This window comes from Platichthys flesus, chromosome 16, assembly GCF_949316205.1.
Source record: "Platichthys flesus chromosome 16, fPlaFle2.1, whole genome shotgun sequence".
In the NCBI taxonomy this organism is placed as follows: domain Eukaryota; kingdom Metazoa; phylum Chordata; class Actinopteri; order Pleuronectiformes; family Pleuronectidae; genus Platichthys; species Platichthys flesus.
In genome coordinates, this window is record NC_084960.1 from 9,492,481 (window position 1) to 9,515,697 (window position 23,217).

A 23,217-nucleotide genomic window follows, 5' to 3' on the forward strand; every position below is an offset into this window, starting at 1 on the left:
ATTATCTATAACGACCAAGAAACGGCAGGCACGCAGCAGAGCCTACACTTAGCAGAGCTCACTGAATTTCAGTGTGAGAGTCTGGAGGCAAATCTGCATCAGGAGTCGACTGAGTCTGAAAAAAGGTTGAGCGAGGCAGACGAGGAAAACCAGGCTGTGAATGAGCAGGTCAAGATCGGCCAGAGGATGCTTGAGGATGAGCCCCAAAAAAACGGATGAACTCGTCATAGGTGAAACCTTGTAAAAACTCGTACTTACAGCCTGGCTATGCTCACGGTCAAAGAGAGGGAGCAGAAGAAGAGTCAGGCAGTGTGTGAGACGCTGGAGGCGAGGCTGCAGCAGGTGATTAGTCCGACTGAAGGAAGGAGAACCGATGAAATGACGCTCAAAAGGAGAAAGTTCACAAACTGAAGGAGGTCCCGATCCAGAAAGAAACCATGAAAAGACAAGCTTCCACTCAACCAGGCCGCGCCTGTTTAGAAATGCTCAGCGAGATGGAGAACGGGCTGGAGAACGTTGAGAGGAAGTGGATAGGAAGGATTGAGCAGGTGGAGACGGTGAAGATTGAGGACTCCCTCCTCTCCTCCTTCTCCCTGCCAACCTTCAGTCCCACGCCTTTCTCTCCCACACCTCACCCTTTCTCTACTCCCAACAACAAACCAGTCACTCCCACCCACGACATCAACCGCCCGTGTATATATGTAAATGAATATAACATCTACCTCTGTGTGTCTTGTGCCATCGGGAATAATTTATTGTGGGAATTATTTCAAGTTGAATTAAGTTTCCTTGCGGGAGCGATTTGCACATAAGGGAGGTCAGCCAGAACACGCCGCCCACTTCACCCAGCTGTTTATACAAATACAAGTTGACATGATAGGGATAAGAGATTCTAATCCTAAACAAATTAGTCCAACTGGCTTGTCCCAATTTGGCAAGGAGCCTGAAAACAACCATGGATCCACACAGACTGCGATGCTGAAAACAGACAGGACAAAAACGTCTGAGGGGTATTTTGTTGTATACTGTGGCTGAGGTGGAGCAATGTCAAAGATCATGCATCTCTTCTCTTCCTCTTTCATTATTAGTGCAAGAGTCTGCAAAAACTCAGGCACACTAACTAAAGAGGAGGTGTTTTTCACTTTAAGAGATGATAAGACCTCAGATTGTCTAAAGCCATTTTCAGACATTAAATAAGGAGAATGTCCATTCAATTAAGTCTGGAATTTCTCAAGAAATTGACTATCAAATTTGAACAACCCAGCAGTAGAGTCTCCGCTCAGAAACTCTGCAGAAAGTCCAGAGCCTCTAACTCAGAGATTTGGGTTGACACGTGGTGAAGGTTAGTTGATAATCTGGGGTGCCATGCACGTCTGAAGGCAGCTAAAGTAAGAGCTGGCTAATAGGTTTGAGTGGTGTGGTTGAAGGTGAAACGGTGAGATGAAGCAGCTGGGGTAAGGCTAAGGGTGAAGAGGTGAGAAGTAAAGCAGGGGACAAGGCCCACGGTTCAAGTTCCGCATAACCGATAGATTATAAAGGAAACTGGACATTAAGTCACCTTGACGTTGATGGCTAGACAAATGGTTGAGGGAAAGATCTGGGACTTGTTTAGGTGTCCTCGCTGTGATCCGTGTGAAAGTGCGGCCGTGTGCTGCTGAGTCACTGGGCCTCATCTGTGGAGAACATGCCGGCATTCCAGGCTGGGACACAGGAGGTGGGAGGATAGATGTGAAACAGCATCGGGACCAGGCCAGGACAAATGAGCTCAAGGCCCATTACCTTCCTTTTTACTCCCACCCACACATGCACACTCACATTCCCTACGCCCACAACACACATTTTAATAGCAGACACAAGGAAAGCGGTGTCAACGCTCAACATAACCAAGCTCTGCTTTCAGTTTCTTACATTCCCTCCTCTCTGTTCTGTCTCTGAGAACTTAAATGTTGATGATGAAATGCAAAGTGCACGTGATGGCTTTGCTTGGACTGGACGTTATAAAGCGTTTTCTCTCCAAGCGCCACCTGGTAATTTCCATCGGCATTTTACTTTAATCGCCCCCCAGCCCAACCTCCATGTGACCTGCAGCAGCAGTCACTTTTTTTGGTCATTTGGTTCACATAAAAATGAAAGGGGTTCTTATGGAACGGCAAATAAATGCTCGACATTTTGCTGAGAACTTGCAGGGCCAGAGGCACTTTATTCTTTGTATACAGGGGAGCTCTACACTCCTCAAGGAGAACCATTTGTTATCTGTCCAAACTTCGGTGAGTGTGCTTGTTAACTGACCCATTGTTACACAAGAGCGTTCCAGGGCCATTTGTTGAGTCCCGGCTTTTTATTCCTGAGGCATGAAATTGTGATTACCATAGCGGGGCTCATCCATCTCGTTCTCTCATCCACACATACACAAACGCTAAACATCCACATTTTTATTTAGCTTTCTCTGCCTCTACCACTAGTTGTCTCATGACACACACACACACACACACACACACACACACACACACACACACACACACACACACACACACACACACACACACACACACACACACACACACACACACACACACACACACATAAACACACACACACACACACACACGCACACATACAGCAACACACCCAAACACTCAAAGAGCCGCCCACAGCTGCGTCAGGCCATCTCTCCAACAATCCAATCTGTTTTCTTTCCCATGATGTTTCCCATTGGCACGGAGAGGAGAAAATCAGATTTACTCCCCCACAGGGCCCATGCAGTTGCACCGATATGGAAAATGATTTCAGTGCTGCTTGAGCCCATAAACATTATTTTGGTCTCCCCTGTTAATGACACATTTCTTCCCAGCATTGTGAGTCTCACAGAGGAAGGGATGAGTGTAAGGGGGCGAAGACGGAGGGAGGAAGAGGAGGAAGAGAGGAAGAGGAGGGAGGAATCCTCCAGGGCCTTGCATATAACAGGGGAGTACTTCACCCTTCAAACTGCATCCTGACATCCAAGACTTCTCTCACCCTCTTCCTCTTCCTCATTCTCATACACACACACACACACACACACAGACACACAGACACACACACACCGCTAATCAACCGTGCAAGAACTTAAAATTGTCACAGCCTTCAAATACACCCCGAAAAAGAAATCAAAGCGCAAAGACATCCCTGCTGGAGAATGAGCGGAGTCAAAGAGGGATTTCTCACCTCTCTCTCTCTATCTAGCTGTCAACCTGATTCCGAACACACTGCATTTGGCTCCGGGGCTCAAAGCAGCCCCACTACAATTGTGTCATACGGCCCACATATCTTTTATTGGTGGTACAGCAGACAATATAGCTCCCCCCTTCCTCCTCATGAACACAGGAATAAAATGTGTACTTTTAGTGGTTAGTTACAAACACTCTCTGCCCCGGGCATGTTATCAACGAGAGGAGCGCGCTGTAGCCTCGAGTCCTGAACACAAGTCATTTATTATGATGGTGTTAAAAAAGAGACTCCAACAAGCCAATAGCGAGGCACTAAACCTCCCATTTGGCATCCATTAAAACCCATCTGCTGGAACAAATACGAGGGGGCGAACAGGAAATAGCCACGTTAGATATGACTAGTGTCCTCCACTTTTGAATATTCTCTCACAGGTCTCTCAATCTCACGATAAAATCCAAAAAAAGAATACGATTTTCATGATTGTCCTGTTCCACTGGAAACATCACATGGAATGCTCTGGATCTGGTTTGTTTTACAGCTGATGACTGATCCGTCTAAATCCATTGGTTTTATTTCCTGGCCATGAGGACGGATGGGTGAGTAAAGGCAGATTGCGTGCCATGTTTCAGCCAAAGCCTTAGCTCAGCCAGCGAGGTCAGGGACGCAGACAGGCCAGGTAGTGTGTTTGTGTGTGTGTGTGTGTGTGGCGGGGGGGTTAAAACACAAGCTCAGAGCTCTTTTCTCTAATTGGTCCCCTGTTAACTTTTGAACTTAATTGGTTAATTGAGCTGTGGTTAGACTGGGCAGGTTTCCCCCACCCTCTGGGTGACCATACGGCTCCAGCCTTTCAGCCTGGCACTGCCTGGCACAGGAGGTGGCTGCCTCTACCTCCCTCCCTCTCTCTTTGAGCGTCCCGCCACCCCTGGTGACGAGGAGTAATGGTGCCGCACAGGAGGCAGTAAAACCGTGTTTTGTGAGTGTGTTTTAGCAGAGATTGCACCCATGCACTGCACATATGCGTGTGCCACATCAAAGCAGCCCTTTGACTACCCGTTCCTGGGTGGTCTAAACCTCTCTTCTCTCAACCAGCGGTGCTCGATAGATAGGCTTTGGAAAAAGTGGAGTGTGGACGTGGGTGGATGTTACCTCACCATAGGCAAGTGTGTTCTGCTGAAGTAACTTTGCCTTGGAGGAGACATGAGCGGCGTGAGGAGGCCGAACACAAGTGTGGTGCAAAATATACACAGATAAACCCCATAGGCATCACGTTGCTTGCGGCTCTCCTCTGGATGTATAACGATACCCACAACACCACATAAATCTGCAAGCAGCTCCATTCAACGGGGCCATTTTGCCTGCTTTCCTCCCTTTTTCACTTTCATCCCCTCCTCACCCCCTTGCTCCTTCAAGCCCCATCACTCATTCCCCTTCTCAGTTTCCCCCTTCCATCCTCACACCCGCTCCATCATCCCGCCTTCCCCCTGCTGCTCAGCTCCATATTTCTGTCCTCTCTCATCACCTCACTCTCTTACCTCAGTTGCCATCATGCGCATGCTTTAAAATGGAAACACTTTCTCTTCATTTTTCAGCTTTTTAAAAAACACTTTCCCCTCCCTCACCCGCTCTGTTTCTCCGCTCTCGTTCGTCTGTCGGTCTTCCTGAGGCCTAGGTGGGTAATGAACGTCTTGTTTTGTGGGGAGTCACAGGTTGACCCCTCCCTCTGTCAGAACCGCCCATAAATCAGCATCCCAGCATCCAAGTGGCAACCAGGGCTTGTAGGAATGTCCTGTTCTCTCTTGTGCTCCCATCCTCTCTCACTCCCTCTGCCATCTGTGGCCCAGCGCCTCCTTTAGGTCACCGGGAGCAGCAGTGGACTTGACCGGCCTGGGCGAGGAGGCTGCTCGCTGTCGTCCTTTGCGGTCTCTCTGACTAGCCTGTAATATGATAAAAGTCCTGGAGTGATGCGTGTGAGAGAAACAGAAGGCAGCCCCCTGCTCTGGCTTCTCTCCGTCTGATGTGTCCTGTCAGAGGCGCAGAGACAGAACAGTGCAGATAACGGAGGCGAGAGCCGCTGTGCCAGCCAGCCAGTCCAAGGTCTCTCTGCAGCCCTGAATATAATTTGCCATTGGTTCACAAGGGGAACAAAGGAGTTTCATTCTTGCAGCGTTTAGCCAAGACAAATGCAAGCTTTCTGTTCCGATAACCCACAGACGTGGTCGGGGGAGGCACCAAGTATCCAAGGCTTAATGATATACAGTATTACCTTGTAAAGAACACGCTGTACAATCACATGTGCATCCCCTTGACTTCTATTGCCGCAAACCTATCCTAGCCCATAAGGACAGTACTCCAGTTGGGCCATACCGTTACTTCTTTCCAACTGTGGCAGACTGCGATGTGCGCAAGGTCAGCCAAATCACACAGTGAATTCTTATATGAAATGCAAGTGACAAACTGGGCCTTAAAGCTGAGTTATGTCTCCTGACCGCTGACACTGGTCATCCATGGAATGCCGCTGCCGGGGTCTGCTCGACATCTGCAGCAACACACTTGAGCAGAGACGAGTAAAATTAGGAGCATTTCCTGCAATCTGCACAGAGGAGAGAAGGTCATCTCCATCCGAACGCAAACAGATGAAGTGTGACCTAGAGCAGGGCAGCCATAAAAAAAAAAAAGCTTTTCCTCTCTTCCAGCTGAGCAGAAAAGGCACAATCCAAGGTCAAAGCAGGGAGACAGAGGGAGTGGTGTGGGGGACGGGTGGGGCTGGAGGGATGGAGGGATGGGGGGTTGCTGTATTATCTTGATCAACAGCTCATGGCTTGTCTGTCCGGTTGGTTGGCTGCATAGCTTCCATTGCAGTTGTCCATCTCCCTTTGCAGTGATCACATCTAGGCAGCTGGACAGGTGGGCAATCGCATGTTACACCCCCTGACTCACACATAGACACACACACATTCTTCATTGGTCTGTAGGTCATATTGAGAAATGGCAGCTAGGAGGAGGGAGGCCTAGTGGGGTAACAAGAGGCTTGCACCATCTGATCGAAGTCAACAGATGTGTTGCAGCTGCTCTTTTTGGTTTGCCACAGCACATCCTCAAACAAACAGACACACACGCACAGTTACACACTCGCTGAAAAAGACGCAAAAATTCCACAAGCTTACACATACGCACATGTTAGTGGGATGAAAATTAAAATCGTATATTTTCTAACTGGACATGTTCAATAGCACTAGTGGCTGTGTTTTGGGTCTCAAATAAAGACCCAGAGTCCCAGAGCAACCATTAAACCCGCTTTGAACAGTGTGCCTACGAGCGTACATGTTGGCTTTTCTTATTTTTCTTTAATATACGCTTCGCTCTGTCGGTCATAAAACATGTCAGCACCTTCGCGTTGGGCCAGAAAGGCTCTGCGGCTACGTGATTGGCCCCGAGCGGTGAAATGGTTTTGGGAATCTGCGGACGGAAGGCAACGAGTCTTTGCAGTGGATTTAAACAGAGGAAGCACAAGGAAGATGAAGCGCAGGACAAGCTCCTCGTGTTCAGGGGTGAGAGCAACAGCTTTCAGCAGGTTATCGCAAAGCCAGTGGAAGCCAACGCTTCGGTCTAGATCTGGCAGGGGCCATAATGTAGCGAGAGCGGGAGGCAGAGGGGGACGGGGAGAGGCAGGGGAGGGAAAATAAAGAAGAGTTATTAGGATGATGTGAGGCAATGAGGGGAAGAAGGTCTAGTGAAATGTTTTGACACAGAAAAATAGCAAATGTGACACAGGTACTTAAACAAAGGTTTGAAAAGCAAACTACGGTGATCTTTCTTTCTGTGCCCTCTCTCCTTTGCTACTGTTTTTCTTTCTCTCCGCTTAGAGACACACACACACACAGCGATAGTCGCAGCTGCAGCTTCCAGAGTCTCCTTCACGTAAGCCTGCAGGCAGAGCTCGTCTCATGACAGTCAGACTGCTCTCCTTCGCACGCCAGGTTGAACAGTGTGTTGAGTCAAGTCCAGGTCCTTCACCCAGATTACTGGGATCCTAAACATTCCATTATTTTTCTGAGCTCACATGAACACGAGGGAGCCTGGTAGTATTATTAGCCCACACTGAAACCAAAACTCAAAGGTACTACTTGCTGCACGGTGTCGTATTATCGGTTATGATTGTTGCGATGTGTCGGCAGCAGCAGCCTCAGCTTTGACTGGTAGCACCATGCAACTCATTCCGTTGCAGTCCATGTGAATGTGTGTTAGTGGACTTGTGGTTTCTATCTCCTGACTGTATTTGCTCTGGCACTGTTCTATTGTGGGGCTGGGCTTTGCACTCCTTAGATAAGAGAACAGATGTCAACACCGAGGGCTGTGAAGGAGCTGCCTGGTCATGTTGACATTCTACAACACTGCTTATTTACTCTGACCACAAAGTCAAGCCATCATCTAGGCTATGATGCACTAATGACCGAGGGGCCTCATGGGGTGGAGCCCCCTCCTGGCCCTGCGTGGTACTGGCCCTCTGTGAGGTGTCAAGGAAGATGAGGTGGGTTGGGTTAAGTAATGGCTTTGAAAAACCCAGAGTTTAAAGCGGACCGATTCAACAAAAAAAAGCTTGACAAATGCTTCCAACAACACACACAACCCTTTGTGGACTCCAGCAGCATGAGTCTGCATATTGAGCGGAGCTGAGCAGCCCTATCAGTAAAGAGCCAGCGGAGCAATCCATGCATAATTAGGGAAGGGGGGAGGGGGTTAATTGACTTCTTTGAGAAAAATCCTGATTTCTATCAGCCAGTCCCATAATCATGTGAGCCAGGGCTCTCATTAAGCCCCCTCCCTAATTTATCTCTCTTCCCCTCTAACCCTTTGCTCTCTCTCTCTCCCTCCCTCGCCTCACCCTCCCTACCACCACTTTGAAAAAATGGTGAAACCCCAACCGCTCCCGCAGGACACGGCGGGCCCGGAAGGGGTGAGGCAGATTTATAGCTAGCACCTAAATGTGAGTGAGGTGCACGCCGGCACACAAACACAGGGCGAGCACACACTCACAAGCACACAAACACACACGGTAAGGCTCCAGACTGCAGTTGACCTGAATATGACCTCAGTGCAGAAATGTACTGGCTAGCAGGTATTAGCAGCAAACCTTGGCGTATTTGTTCCTGTGGCTAGAAATGCTCTGCACACACAGTCCCAGTGTTGCACGTCAGATTCAGGCACAGTGCTTCCTTTTTCAATTTCCAACAATAACGCTTGAACAGCAGTACAGCAGGAACCACACCAAAACAAGTGCTTTGAATTATTTACAGGCAGAGAAGTATACAGGGTCTAATGACACGCATCCTTACCACAAACAAAGTACATTAAGCTGGAATGTCAACACGCCGGCGTAACGTTCACCTGTGAATATTTACAGAAACATATCCACAAAGAGACGCCTTTTCTGCAGCGTGGTTTTAACCGGATTCAGACAGGCCCAGCTCGCTCCTGGCTTCTTTCCTTTTCTTGTCCCTCCTTCCCTCCCATATCCTTCTCTGTTCTTTGGAAGCAGAGTAAGACTTCGGGGAAAAAATCCACCGAGAGAGAGAAAGAGAGAGAGAGAGAGAAAAAAGGATGACGTGGAGAAAAGAGATGAAAAGTGACAAATGAGAGATTTCCTTCACAAGCCCATGAATCAGTAGACGAGGGCAGGGGCAGTGTGAGGCCTCCCTCAAAAAGCCAAACTTTTTGTTAAATCATAGCCAGAGCTAACCACCCCTCACGCTTTATACGCACACAAACACACACACCTACACAAACATATGTGCAAACTCACATACACAAGAACACACACTTTCTCTTCCTTCCTCATGCACACTCTCCCAGATGGTGCGTATCGGATGGTGGCATCCCTTTTGCTCTCCACCATTCTGGTTGTGGCATAGGGGCCTGCCTGACTGACACAGAAGCACATCTCATAAAATCACTTACACTTAAGAGTGGCGCATGGCTCGAAAGCAGCGCGCCTTCAAACCAGCCCTGTTAAAGGGTGCACGCACACGCGCTGAAATAAATCCCGCTTGTTCTGTCACATAAAATGCAAAGGATGGAGAGCTGGGGGAGGTACGGCTGCTACTTCAGGTAAGCGGGACAGGCAGACGAGGGAGGCTGCGGGAATTTAGATCTTCAGAGCATTTGCTGTATGTGCGCAGTGGGGTGCCACACACTGGGCAAGGATGGGGAAGAGCAGAGGCAACCTGCTGGGTTTGGAGGTATCTGCTGAGTTGTTGGGGATGAAAAGGAGTGAGCAATGGGAACAACTGTCAGCGGCTCATTTTTTTCCCCCAGCACAAATGTGTTTGTGCGCCGGAATGTTGGATGTAAGATTAAATAGCACTATCGTTAGACTGGACATATGCTCTGTGTGAGGAAGGCGGTGGCCAGGGTGAGCTGGGAAGGCTCCGTCATTGCGGAGAAACTTGAGCCCTGTGTGGGACAGTCCCAGAGACTGGTGGATTGATGGAGATCCAAAAGGACTTAGGATCTGCTTTCATTCTGAATGTTCGCCATCTGCTTGGCTGGAAAGAGAACCTCCGAAGCTGGAGAAAGCTCTGTCAACTGACAGATGAGACAGTAAGCCTAAAAGTGTGTACGTGTGTTGTGTGTGTTTGTGTGCGTGTACTTGTGCAGACAGTGTGTCAGTATTGATCCTCAAAGCAGCTCCACTTTCTGAAAGAAGATCTGTCAAATGGAGATACACACATTTACCCACACATACAAAAAAATGACTTTAATACATCGCAGACCTTATAGCTTAAAAAACCCTCTAATATAAGAGACATCTGCAGCCCCATCATATGTTCCAGTACGCCCAACCACCCTCTCCTGCCCACGCAGCTGCAAAGTTTACCACCATACCAGGGGTATTGATCCATCCAGTTTCCATGTGCGCAGACGACTCCGGTCTGGCAAATCCCTGTTACCACGGATGACCACTTCTCTCCTCATACTTGAATGCTCTGTCACACATTAGCGGGGGAAGCACAGACACGTCGTCCACATCGACAAAATAAACCCAACACATGCTTGTTTCGTTTCCCGACAACCGCTCACAAATCCACGTGTGAACAATCAGGCCCATCCTTGGTCTACTGCTGACCTCCCGGATGAAAACACATTCCCTTCAATAGTCCTTGAAACACTCCAGCCCATCTACGACCCGTGACTAACCCAGGATGTCGTCAACAGCGATGCACACAAAAACATTCCTGTTACCGTTATTTGAAAGTTGTCTCTGACCCTTTGACCCCCCCCCCCCCCCCCCCCCCCCCCCCGAGAAACAGCGGGGATGTCTGCATTGCTTCGGTCTCGTTAAAAAAGAAAGACATAACATGGGCAGAATGTCCTGATGAAGAAACAGCCGATACACACTCGTAACTGTCGTCACAGATGCTGGGAACTTGATGTGATTTACTGCACTTGCCAGCAAAACATTGAACCACAGCTTCTTGTAAACAGGGGCGTTGGGACACCTGAGAACAAGCTGTTCCGAAAGAAAAACATTTTTTTTAATTCAGATCCTGAAATCTGTTGCCTTCTTATTTATGCAGCAGATTACTATATACTGCTGTATAAACCAATCGTTGTGTGATATTATTTTGATTGCTGTCACAGATATGTATCGGCTAATCAGCGTTGTAGCTGGAGCATGTGGATTTACTGCATCGCCGCAGCAGCCTCGTGCACAAGTGCAGGAGACAGAAATGGATGGAATATAAACCGCTCAGGGCTGAGGTAGAATTAGGCACCTGCATCAGCCCCCCGTCTACCCCCACACGCTGCCCTCTCAGCTGCCTGCCACTCTCGTATCCGCTCTCACTCCTTTCATACAATCTCTCCACAACGCAGCTCCTTTGATTGCGCTTTCCCGTTGGGCATACACCAACAAATAGAACACATGCATGCACAAAAACTCCAAGCACACAAAAACACTTCTTCTCCCTCAACGCTCCGAGACAGTTGCGCCAGCTGAGTTTTGATTTAGGAAAAGAAAAGTTGTCTGCACTACAAATAACGACAGGCACTCAAGAAACAAGCAGAACACAGCTATCGCATGGAAAATACATACACACGAACCAACACACAATGCAAACGGAATGCATAACGCACAAAAACACAGGAACCCACTCTTACGAGCAAGGGCAATCACACAGGCAGACACCCACTCACAGAAAACACACATACACACACACGCACGCACACAAACACACACACAGACATACAATAACACACACACCCTTCCATTATGCTGTATAACCAAAAGGCATTCAGCCATTTCAGCAGCATTCTGAGAGCCAGCCAAGTGAGAGGTCTGTCAGTGCATTAGCCAGCATGTAATCATAGCCCAACCTCACTGCAATTAGAAGTGGTTCTAATTCTTCACTGGAAACACGGCCTGCTCCCACCGCTAATAGTTTACTGTACTCCAACAGCTGACAGACCAGACCCTGCCTCCCCGCCCCAGCTTCCTCAACTCACACACACACACACACACACAGACACACACAGAGCTGTAGCTTGTCTGTCAGTACGGGAGATCAAAATGGATCCTGGGAATGGTTCCCTGTCATGTCCCACTTGTGCCACATCAATCCCACGAGTCTTTAGGCCTCGCCACAGTTCACCTGAGACTTAAGGCCTCCTCTCTCTTACTTTACCCAACACGACAGAGAGAAATGACTCTCGAAATCATGAAACAACTGCAAAAATAAAAAAAGCTGAGGGCCCTCTGAGGATGAGGCAGGCGTGTGAGGGGAGGGTGGGAGATAGCGCCGGGGAAACATTAATTAATGAAGACTGAGGAAGAGGGAGCCATACTGATGGTTGCTATTAGCCTGTGAGCCGGTGCACTTGGGTGTCACTTCAAAGCATTCTCCACGATTAATCAGAGGCTATCCCGCCCTCCAGCGAGGGCCCCGCTGGCTGTGCCGCTAACTACCCCCTCAACATCAACACAATGGAGCCATCATTACGGCCGTTACGCTACGCCTCGGCCAGACAGCACACCTTTATCTCGGTATACACGTTACATACTCGCGGCCAATTAATTTACCTGCCATGTCTCAGAGTTAAGGGGGGGGGGGTGGGGAGGAGTGTAGGCAAGCCCACGCTGCCATTATTGAGCGGTTTATGTATTCGGGTGGGGGATGGGAAGCACCTGGCTCAGGTTGCACGCAGCAGGCTTTGCGTTTGGCCTTGGGGGCTCTTTAGTAAAACACCTGCAAGAGGCTGCAACCTGCCGGGCCTGTAGACGCAGCACAGACCTGCCCCCGCTCAGGCTCTCACCTGGCCTCACGAGGCAACCAAACTGCTCCCCGACAGACCCCACCTCCCTCCAGGCCCCACTGGCTAACAACAGCCACTCAGCTGGATATCAGCCACCAAGCTTGAGGATTAACCACCGCACTGGCCCTGTCCCGTTAATACTAGATACATTTTATTCAACGCTAATCCCCAGCATCAAATCTTTCCTCCTTTTGTTTTGACTGTTATGATGCACAGCATTTTCTGCGGGGTCAAGGCGAGGAAATGATTCTTCTTTTTTTATATCGGGGCGATTGTCAACTAAATGTAATGAGGAAAAAATACATCGCCTTGTTTGCCATTACTTGCTTCTCTTAAATTTGCACATTCATGTTACATGAGGATGAGAGGGCTTACAATACAAGACACTCACCCCTCCCCCCCGTCTCCTGTTGTACTGTACTGTGAGCCTGCCGACTGTAGCAGCGCTGAGTGGATGAGATAACCGTTCACCATTGTGAGAAAAGGCTGTCCAACCTTTTTTTTTATTTTACTCGCACTCACTTTACTCTCTCTTTCTCTCTCTTTCTCTCTCTTTCTCTCTCTTTCTCTCTCTCTCTCTCTCTCTCTCTCTCTCTCTCTCTCTCTCTCCCTCTCTTTCTCTCGTAAGAATATAAAAAAGCCGGCGCAGCAGTTGCAGAAATAGTCCTATTTCTATAATTAGATGTAAACAGACGAACCAGACTCTCGAGCTTGCTCTGTCCCACTGGCCCCACGGCCTCCTGGGAAGCAAGATGTGTGAGTGTGGATGACGTGTGTGTGTGTGTTTGTGTTTGTGTGCGTGTGTATGTGTGCGTGCGTGCGTGTCTGCCTTTGTATTGCATCTGCGTGCAATGCACCAGTAAGTGTATGACAGCATGTGACAGTGTGCATCTAGTCTTGTCCGTTGTCGTTCTCTCTTTCTCTCTGTCTGTCTGTCCCTTTATTGTGCAAACACACAAACCCACCCCAGTCCGCCCCCCCTCCCCCACATCCACCACGGGGTAGGTCAGTGGTCGTACATGGCTAGCGGAGAAAGCTAATGCATGCGGCACCGGCAGACAAACACACATCTGTTGCTGAGGAGCCAGTCACTTGCCCCAGATCCTCGGGACACATACAGTATCAGAGAGAGGAGGCAGTGTAGCCTAGTGGTCACACCAGGCAGAGGGGACCAAATGAGAAGAAAAAAAAATCAGAGGGAGGTAGTGAGATAATGGGACAGAAACAGGGAGGACATTGAATGTAAAGGAAAAGGGGGGAGGACCACAGGGAGAAGTGGACATGGTATGGATATGGATCTTAAAGCGAGAACATGATCATTAAAGAATCTGTGTGCTAAAACAAAGTGATTTGACAACTAAATTGAATACAGGAGGAAAAATGTTTTGTGATATTCAAGCACAAGAAATCCATACGAGAAAGAGTGCAAGAAGAAAAATAAGAAAGAGAGAGAGAGCAACAAGTCCCCTTTGGATTGAGGACGAGGCAGCTGGTTGGATCGTCCCGAGAGACTTATTAAAATGGAATTCCTGATGCTAATCTTTGTTTTCTCACAAAAGGGCTGACACATCCTTGAGAGGCATACTGCATGTATATTTAATGGCAAATCTCCGCATATATTTAGCAGCACACCTCATTGTTTGGTACCGCGTGTCACCACCGCCCGCTGCACCGCTGACAGTCACCGAATCGTGGCCCATTACTTGAGTTTATCTGCTCTCACTCCCGGCCCTCCCAACCTGCCTTCCACATTCGTGGATCATAGTCAGCCAAGCGAAAACTAGGGGGGGATGCTCAGAATCGAGAGAATATGGAGAAACAAGAGACAAACAGGAGAGCAGAGAGGAAGGGCTGCACAGGAACAACCGCGTAGCTCTACTTAAATGTCAAGCCAAATTCATTTATGGTTCTGCATCCTAGCTACACTTAAGGTGTGCATGAAACCCACGTACAGACATTCATAGTTGCGCGTAGGTGTGTGTGAGTCACGCTGCAATTACAGCGCCAAAACACTGGTGGCGGTAGAGATTCTATGTCTGTGTTTACGTCAGAACAATGGCGATTTTTCTTGAAGCAGTTCCTCAACTCAAAAATGGTGGCAAATTTGTTGATGCTACCAAGCAAACCAATCACAGCTCTTGCGGTCTGCGGCGTAGGACCCAGCGGGTACATCTCTACACGTGGGCTACAGAATAGTTTCGACACAGAAGCATGAATTGGGCTTTAGTAATGCAGCAGAAACTTCTGCCTGTTCTATTGCAGATCTGGATAAGCACTCTGTACGTTCAACTGTTAAATAGGAAAATTCAGATTTTAAATAGTGCAGCTCAGTGGGCTGTGAACGCAGCACGCAGTGGAACCGCCACACGAGCGGCATCGTGAGAATGATATCTTCGGCAGATTCCGCAGGGACAGACTCAGACGTTAGAGGGTTAACAATGCACCTGTCTAGGCCTCACAGCCAACCACAGGGTGCCGCGGCTGCGGTGGGGCGGGGGGTGTTGTCTGGAGAGCGCAGTCCGGGATTCACAGACGCACGCAAAAAAAAATACCCACCCAAACAAAACCACACACACGCTCATACACCCATGTGCAATCAGTATCGTCACTGACCGCAAATCTGCCAACAACAATAGGGCAACGGCCCTTTTTTTGTTCTTTTCACTGAACGATTACAATAATAATTTGAAATTAAAAAACAAATAATCTGGATTTTCTGCCTGAGCCGTTAATAATGTCCAACAGCTGTCACATGCAATACAGCCATGCGCTGAGGTAGGCCTGGGGCTGCCTGACGAGAAGCAGCCTGATACTAGGAGAGGGAGGGAGAATGAGAGGGAGGGGTGGGGGAGACAGAAGGAGAGAGAGAAAAGAGCAAAACCAGGGGAGAGATCCAAATCACAAACAAAACAGCAGTGGCTGACTTTGGGTAAATTAATCAGTCTATTCAATCTCGCAACAATATATTGTTATAGTATTTATTTTTTTTGTTTGCACGTGTGTACAAATGTGTTTGACATGCACAGCGATCAAATGATTTCAGCCATGTTAGACTCCTCATCCAGCTTCTTACTTCCTCATATTGAGTGTTTAAATAGATGGGAGGGTTTTGAAATCGAATGCCCTGAAATCCGATACAGGAAGGTATTACCCTGCCCGTCGCTCTCACCCGTGGGTCTCCTTTGTGTTTGTCCTGTGTACACGCCCCGCGCTCGAGGCAAGGGCTCTGTGGCACCATGCCACACGGTGAAGTGTGGGTGGCGGTCTCTTTGAAGAGCCCGTCTCTGTGGCAGCGTGGCCACTCGCTGGCCAAAATCCTCTTGCAAAGCCAGAACCCTAATTTTTTCTTTTTCTTTTTTTTTTCTTCTCATCCAAAGCCTTTTCGTTCTGTGGGAAGTTTAGCTGATGAGCAGAGACAGGCAAAGGATAAAAAGATGATTACACCTTTTATCTGAAATCGTATCCGTCACTTTTACCTGAATATGTGCTCAGATAACAGATGGTCTCACTTTATTTTTTAAGGGGTAATTGGAAGTTAAACATTAAGGCAATTTCTGGGGCTTGCCAAAGTTTTTAAGGTATTCAATACTGAATTCATTCATTAAGTGTGTGATGCCCTTGTAACCAAAACTATTTGCAAATATGGAAGGGGACATACCCTCTCTGAAAAGGATGACCTTGCCCTTGCAAGTAATGTGGACTTCCAGTGGGAGCGTCAGGGGAAGGTGACAGATGGCGGCAGCATTGGGCAAGGTGCTATTTCAGCCAGGTGGAGGTGGCAAAGCAACACCTCCACCGTTCAGGGGGACTCCTGTGACATCGCGTCTGAACCGTGTTACCTCACAACAATACACAAACGAGCCCGACAACAGGCCAAGGTTCTCACTCTGTTTTGCAGTGCTGGAGCATGAGAGGGGAGGGAGGGAGCGCACGAGGCCGCAGCCAAATGGAACTTGGCCTGAGACCCACGTTCTGTCACTGCTCTTCCACCACAGTGGCTCCCGGATAAAAGAATCCCTTTAATGTAATATTTAAGACAGGTTATTCAAAATGTTTTTTTTCCCATTTTCGCATCAGGTAAGCCTTGTGAATTTCTCTCTCCAAATCCAGCAAAAGTGTAGCATTTAAAAACAACGGACTGACACGGGCTTTCAGTGGAGTCCTTAATAATGACTCAGAGCACGCAACACACTCTTGTCACTACTCTTGTCTGGGGTCAACAAGGATGGGGGGGGAGCTAGGCAAGTGTAGAAACTGTGAGTGCTCACAACATAAGAACTACAAGGCCAAGAAGAAGAAGCAACCCTTCCCACAAACAACCCTCACCCACTCACTGAGGTTTATTCTTTTAAGACCCTGGGTTGTAACCAGCTCTTTGCGAACTCCGCCAAACACCTGTGTGTCTGCCTTTGAGGCGTCTTCTCAACAACCACAGACCCATGGGATGTTCCAGCAATGACACGTTCAATAAAAGTCTCAGTAAAGTTATTTATTCCCCTTTGGAAAAAAGTAGGCAGACAACACAGCTAACCTTTGAAGGGGGAAGCTGCTCGGATATCCAGCTAGGACATAAAAACCAAGGGAATGCCAGGGACATCCTACCAGAAAACAATAAAGGGGGTGGAAGGGACGTTTTTTATCTTTAACAGCAGCCGTAAAAAACACACACAAAGCTGGGGTCTGCAACAATGGCCCGGGGCAGGGGAGGGTGGCTAAAACAGAAGTGGCAGGAAGACCACCTCTTCCCAGACACAAGGGTCTTCCTGCTGGAAAGAAAGGAGACAGAGAAATGGAGGGGAGGAGAGTAGGGGCCAGCTTACGGAAAGGGAGACAGAGGAGATGTGAAGGAAGAGGGAGGCCGAGTGACCGAGATGACATAAATATGACCTTTGATTACGTGGGGTGTTTAGAGCATAGCTCAGCCACGGACAGCCTCCGAACCTCCCGCTGCTTTCACACAGCCACACCTCAGCCAGAGCACACTGATCAGAACAATATGGCTGAAAGATGAGCCCCCAGCCATAAATGCCAGCAGTAAAGACAGCTCCACTGTGTCTCCTGTTCTGACACTATCCAACATCTGAATCCCAGCATCACGGCCAAGCGAGGACTGTCTCCAACCCAGCGCCGGAGCCAGCACAAGATATAATTACCGTTTCAAAGTCCTTGTAAATGAATTGGCTGAATTAAACGGTGTTAGATGAGTTAACAGGTCTGTGGGTCTCAGGGTTTCAGAAAGCACGCGCACAAAGAAGTTGCTCCAATGTCACGTTCCCAGAACACGGTGCAAGTGTAAACTATAAATCGACCACCTGTCACCCATTCCAAATGACTGACTTGTAGAAGGTGAAGATGGACAGAGGCAAATGCACACTGACAGAACCTCTGCCAGTGCTGAGGAGCATGGCTCAGTGGACAAGACGGCGGGAATGCAAGTTCGCGTCTGTTGTTGCCTGATTGAAACCAATCTCACCCGTCCGTGCAAAACCAAGACAGTAAATTTCAATCCAAAATATGCTGAAACTCTGTAGCCCGGTGAGGAACAATGCCAGGGTGTTGCAACCACCATCACTCTTTTCGGCGGCGAGGGTGAAGGGTCGGCTCAACAATAAAAACCTCGGCAAAGTCAGAGGAGCCCTTTCAAAGAGCCACATCAGAAACCTGCCTCTGAATGCATTTTTACATCAACGCTGAAATATTCATGCTCTTTGTAAAGTATTCATGTGAACCAGTGTGCAAGTTGGTCCCAGGGGAGAAAGTGGAGAGAAACTGAAGGGATCCAATACACTCGGCAAACAACAAGCGCGGTTGTGCTAATGTCGCTAGCATGCAGGACACTTGAGGGGACACTAATGACCTGCGCTGACAAGATGAACAACTGGTGCGTTCAGACAACCTAGGAACATTCTACAGTTGTTTCATTGTACAACTGGCCTTTATTCATATATAAAAAAAACTGCTGAAAGTAAATACACTTGAAAAGAATACTTAATATTACAAAAATTTTGACCTAATTAATGGAAACGGCTACCTAATTACTTTTCTTGTGTCACAAAGATTAGGATCCTAAATGATGGACTGTTTTGATGAATTACTGCCTAAAAAATATATGCCAGGAATAATTTTGAATTATGCCTTGTGTCCAATCCACCTACTTGCATTATGACGAGCTTGACATTTTCAAATATAATTAAAATAAATCAAAGATTCAGCAGAGCGCAATACCAAAATATTATTCCAACAGAGCCTAGTGGAGATTTACAAATTACGTGAATTTATGTCAAATTATTCTCCATTATCCTCAATCAAACACCTGAAAGGTAAAGATTTAACTCATTTTCCCAAATCCTGCCGATATTAGAGAAAGACTCTGTCTCCAGTCACACCCATGTAACCGACGAGACTGGGGAGAACAATAAACCACCTGTGCTGCTCATTGAACAGTGTTGACATTTGGAGGGTATGTATTCATGTTGGTGCAGCGCAGAACTACAAAAGAAACACCAAATCTCGTTGGTAAGCACCTGTACCCTGTAGCCAGCATTAGCCTTCATGCTTTCAACAAAACATCTTTAATAAAAAAAAAAAGAACACATATGGACACCGGCACTCTGTGTGTGTGTGTGTGCGTGTGTGTGTGTGTGTGTGTGTGTGTGTGTGTGTGTGTGTGTGTGTGTGTGTGTGTGTGTGTGTGTGTGTGTGTGCGCGTGTGTGTGTTTGTGTACTGCCAAAAGCAAACATGAATGGTGAGAGATGAATGGTGAACAGCGCCCATGAATTCTCCTGAATGACTAATTATACCTCATGCTCAGCACGGTTTTGCAGACGAATTCTGGATCCTTAGAAACACAATGAATTTGGAAATATCTTTGATTAGCCTGCCACAACACTGCCTGCAGTTTAATAAGATATTAAAAGATATAAATAAACAAACACACAAGTGAATACATAAATAAAATGCAGAAAAACGAAAAAACTAAATTCTGTGATTGCTGTATTTAACCACCTACATCCACCACTTACAAGTAGCCCACAGGATTCAGTTATGAATTTTGCAGATACACTTTACATAAAATAACTTAAAAGAGCTCCGCTTTCTTTGCTTCCCAGTGACCTGCAGATTCCTCGGCTGCCGCATCATAAACATGTGTTTTTAGAAAATGCATTTACATATTTTCAAAAGAAGATGGTTTCAGAGGTGTAGGTGTTTGATGCAACCAATACTCCACTGATGTCCCTTATCTTATTTAGAGCCTCTTTTGTTTTACATATGTGGACAAAATAAAAAAGCAATGACAGCATTTTGTGATCCAGCCCATCATCACATCATCTGTGCATTTATTTTTTTTACATTTTCCTGACATCAAATTTAAGAAAAGCTTTAATTAATTAGATCCAATACAACAAAGAGACACCAAATGGAGAAAATATCATTATTAAAGGCATCACCAAGGATGTATCATATTTTATTTCAATTTATTTTATTTTGGAGGATTATTGTATGACACCATTTGACAATACAGGTGTTTCTTTCATTGTCTCAACACCCTGATGCATTTTCAAAAACACGTCTCAGCAGCTATAGATTATTCTGTTCTCTGTGGACTCACTGTGTGTGTCCTCGTGTTTGTAATCGAGCACATTTGGGAACACAAGAATCACAAGTCCACATGTTAAACCTGACTCGTGCACTGTGAACACATTTGCACCCAGACACTTCCAAGCCAATGCTGCACAGCAGGAGGATTTTCCAGAGCAGTGCTCGTCCTCCTATAGCTACACAACCTCCAGTCCACACACAGTAATCCCAACGCAGACCTGCTCGTCCAGCTTCTCCCTGTGCATTGTATATGGCTCTCGGTATGGCCCAGGGTTTTATGGGTAAGATGGCATCAGTGTGACTCGTATCAATTTTAACGTGAAGTGACAAAATCTCATTTTAGATTCAGCTGCATATAGCCAGTGGGAAACCAGTGCCAGCGTGTCCAACAGTGCAAAGTAAAACAGAATTCGAATGCCATTTTTAAATACCCTGGCATTTACCTAACTTATCAAATGTCTGTTTGTTTAACTAAGACGCCTTTATTACCTTTAGAGATATTTAAGCTACACATGTTGATTCAGCTTCATTAAAATTCTTCCGAGGCCTCGTGTATATCACATTTATCAGCTGATATTTGAACAGTGAAACTCTGTCAACAGACACACCTGAGCCACCGTTTATTTAAAATACAGAGCCTCTCTTTTGTGCAAAAATAAATCAGCTTTGTGCTCCAGCTCCCATGCAGGCCACAGCCTCTGCACGCTGAGAGACGCACAGGCAGCGGCATGAGGAGAGCATGGGAAACAACAGCGAGCGTAGAGTAGGATAAATGTTGCTCCAAATAGGAAAAACACACATTTCAGTTGCTGCTCCATTGTGTGACATCGTCGATGCTGGACTAACCTGAGTGCGGAGCCATTGGTATGTGCGAAGGGTAATATTTCCCCGGCGGGAAGTGACCGGCGTGCTGCACGGAGCCGTGGCCCGAGGGAGCGATCCGAGAGGCGGCTCGGTGCACCAGGGCGCCCCGCTCTGATAGGAGGTGCGCCGGAGCAGCGAAATCCCGTCCCTCCATTCCGAGGAATGTTGAGTAATCCGAATTCCGGATGGGGCAGGTCAGGAAAATCAAATGCAACCCATATAATAATCCTTTCCTTCAGATCTATGTGTTGCATTCAGTCGACTGCAGGCTTATCCAGCCAAAAACGTAGCCCCCGATCATCTTTTCTGTCAAAAGGAGAAATTCAAAGCAAAGGTCCATTATCAAGAAATAAAATTAGTAAAGCCCAGTTAGGAATTACACGCTGCAAAAATACTGACATTGCATTATAGCCAAGTCCTTTAGAGATGTCAGAGAAAACAAGTAATTAGTAGCGCTCCATTGCGTTTGGTTGTACTGGCCTGTCCTCTCGCGTCAAGGGTTCCTGTTTTTTTGTGCGTAAAGGTGAAATCGCCCTAAACGTTGATGCTGGAAGGTCACCGCGGATGCAAACGAGCAGCGAGCTCGTCCACAAGCCCAGTGAGCAGGCACCAGCTCTATCGATCAGCCTGGGATATATAGGCCTGACATGCATCATATGGAGAAGAGCACTTGATATTCCACAGACACACGCACGACGAGCACACTGGCGCACGTGAAGGATCCATATATCTCTTTTTTTCTGGTTAATAAATAATAACCGTGTTACATTTTATCCAAACACATCCCAGCAGATGTCAGCTGTCACTCTCATCCAAAAATCACATCGTGAAATATACAACCTATATATATATATATATATATATATATTCTTATGTTTTTATTTTTATGCTGCAACAATCTTAATCAAAAGCTCTTTGGCTGTGTTGGAGGCTGGAGTGTGTTGCAGGGTTTTGGTGGATAATCTGAAGGAACAGCCCACATCTCAAGGTGAACAACGCTGCCTGCCTTCATGCTGCCTGCCTTCATGCCTCCCTCTCCTCGTCCTATTGTTTCCGATTGATACAGGCGGTTTTTTTCTCTCCCTTCCACATCCCCCCCCCCCCCCCCCCCCCCCATCCAAATCTCAGCACATTTCACGTTCGTGGTCCATCCATATGACATGAATGCCAAACACACAAGTTGTGCACCATCTGCAAACTGCCCCAAAAAAGAACCCACTTTATAATAATGAATACAAAAAATGTACCATCCATCAAACAAATTGCATCATGCAATTTAAAGAACATTCACTTGTCAGTTGATAAAGCAAGACGATAATTCATAGTGATAATTAAACTAAGAAAATAATCATAATAGAGATTCATAACAGAGATGCTTCAGCTCCTGCAGACATGGACTCTCCCTCTCGCCCCCTTCTCTATGTGTGTGTGTGCGTGTACGCTCATGCATGTGTATGTGTGTGTGTGTGTGTGTGTGTGTGTGTGTGCATGTGAATAACTGCACTCTCACTGCCTTGACCTAGTTCAGGTCAGGTAATCAAATGGAGTATAGTAAATACATTACAGGCAGCATCCTCTGCCATGCCACAAAAATAGTATAATTTAGTCGAGATGGGGGGAGAGAGGGGGAGAAATGGTGGGACTCAGTTTTATCAATTGAAATATAATGTGGTACAACCTCACTGTGAAAAAATACATAAATATATATATACGATTTTTATCTTAAGGTGACAGCCTCAATGGTACTGATTAAAAACCAAAGCAGGCTGGCAGAGGGCAGCTTCATTTCGTGGATCAAATAAATTAAATATACATGGCTGAATTTTCTAAACAGAGCAGAGACAGAGAGAGAAGGAAAGAGGGAGTGTGTTTGTGTGTGTGTGTGTGTGTGTGTGTGTGTGTGTGTGTGTGTTTGTGTGGGTGGTTAAATATTATAAATTCTCATTTTAGGGGCCCTTTATGTGGACACTGTAGAGAGGCCCCCCGCAAAAATATAAATTAAAATAAAACAAATTGAAATGTGTGAAATACGTATGTAAACTGTGCTGTGTGTGAGGATGGGCATATTATAATCGAATAGAAGCAGTTGCAGCCTCAACACTATTATCTCCACATGGAGCCAGTTACAGCCAGAGCCCACAATTCAGAGCTGCGTTTTATTCCCCCCACAGAACTCTGGAACTAAAATGCTACGAGGCGATGAAGTTGTGAAATGTCATGAAGTTAATGTGTAAAAC

At 47.0% G+C, this 23,217-nt stretch overlaps 1 protein-coding gene across 1 annotated transcript in view; it reads right to left on the bottom strand.

Moving 5' to 3' along the window:
* LOC133970813 (BAH and coiled-coil domain-containing protein 1) overlaps positions 1–23,217 on the bottom strand; it is a 67,171-nt gene that overhangs the window by 42,578 nt on the left and 1,376 nt on the right. Inside the window, exon 2 of the mRNA XM_062407870.1 lies at positions 20,963–21,286. Within this exon, the coding sequence (XP_062263854.1) occupies positions 20,963–21,134 (172 nt within the window). The 5' untranslated portion in view covers positions 21,135–21,286. The remainder of the gene's footprint in view (positions 1–20,962; positions 21,287–23,217) is intronic.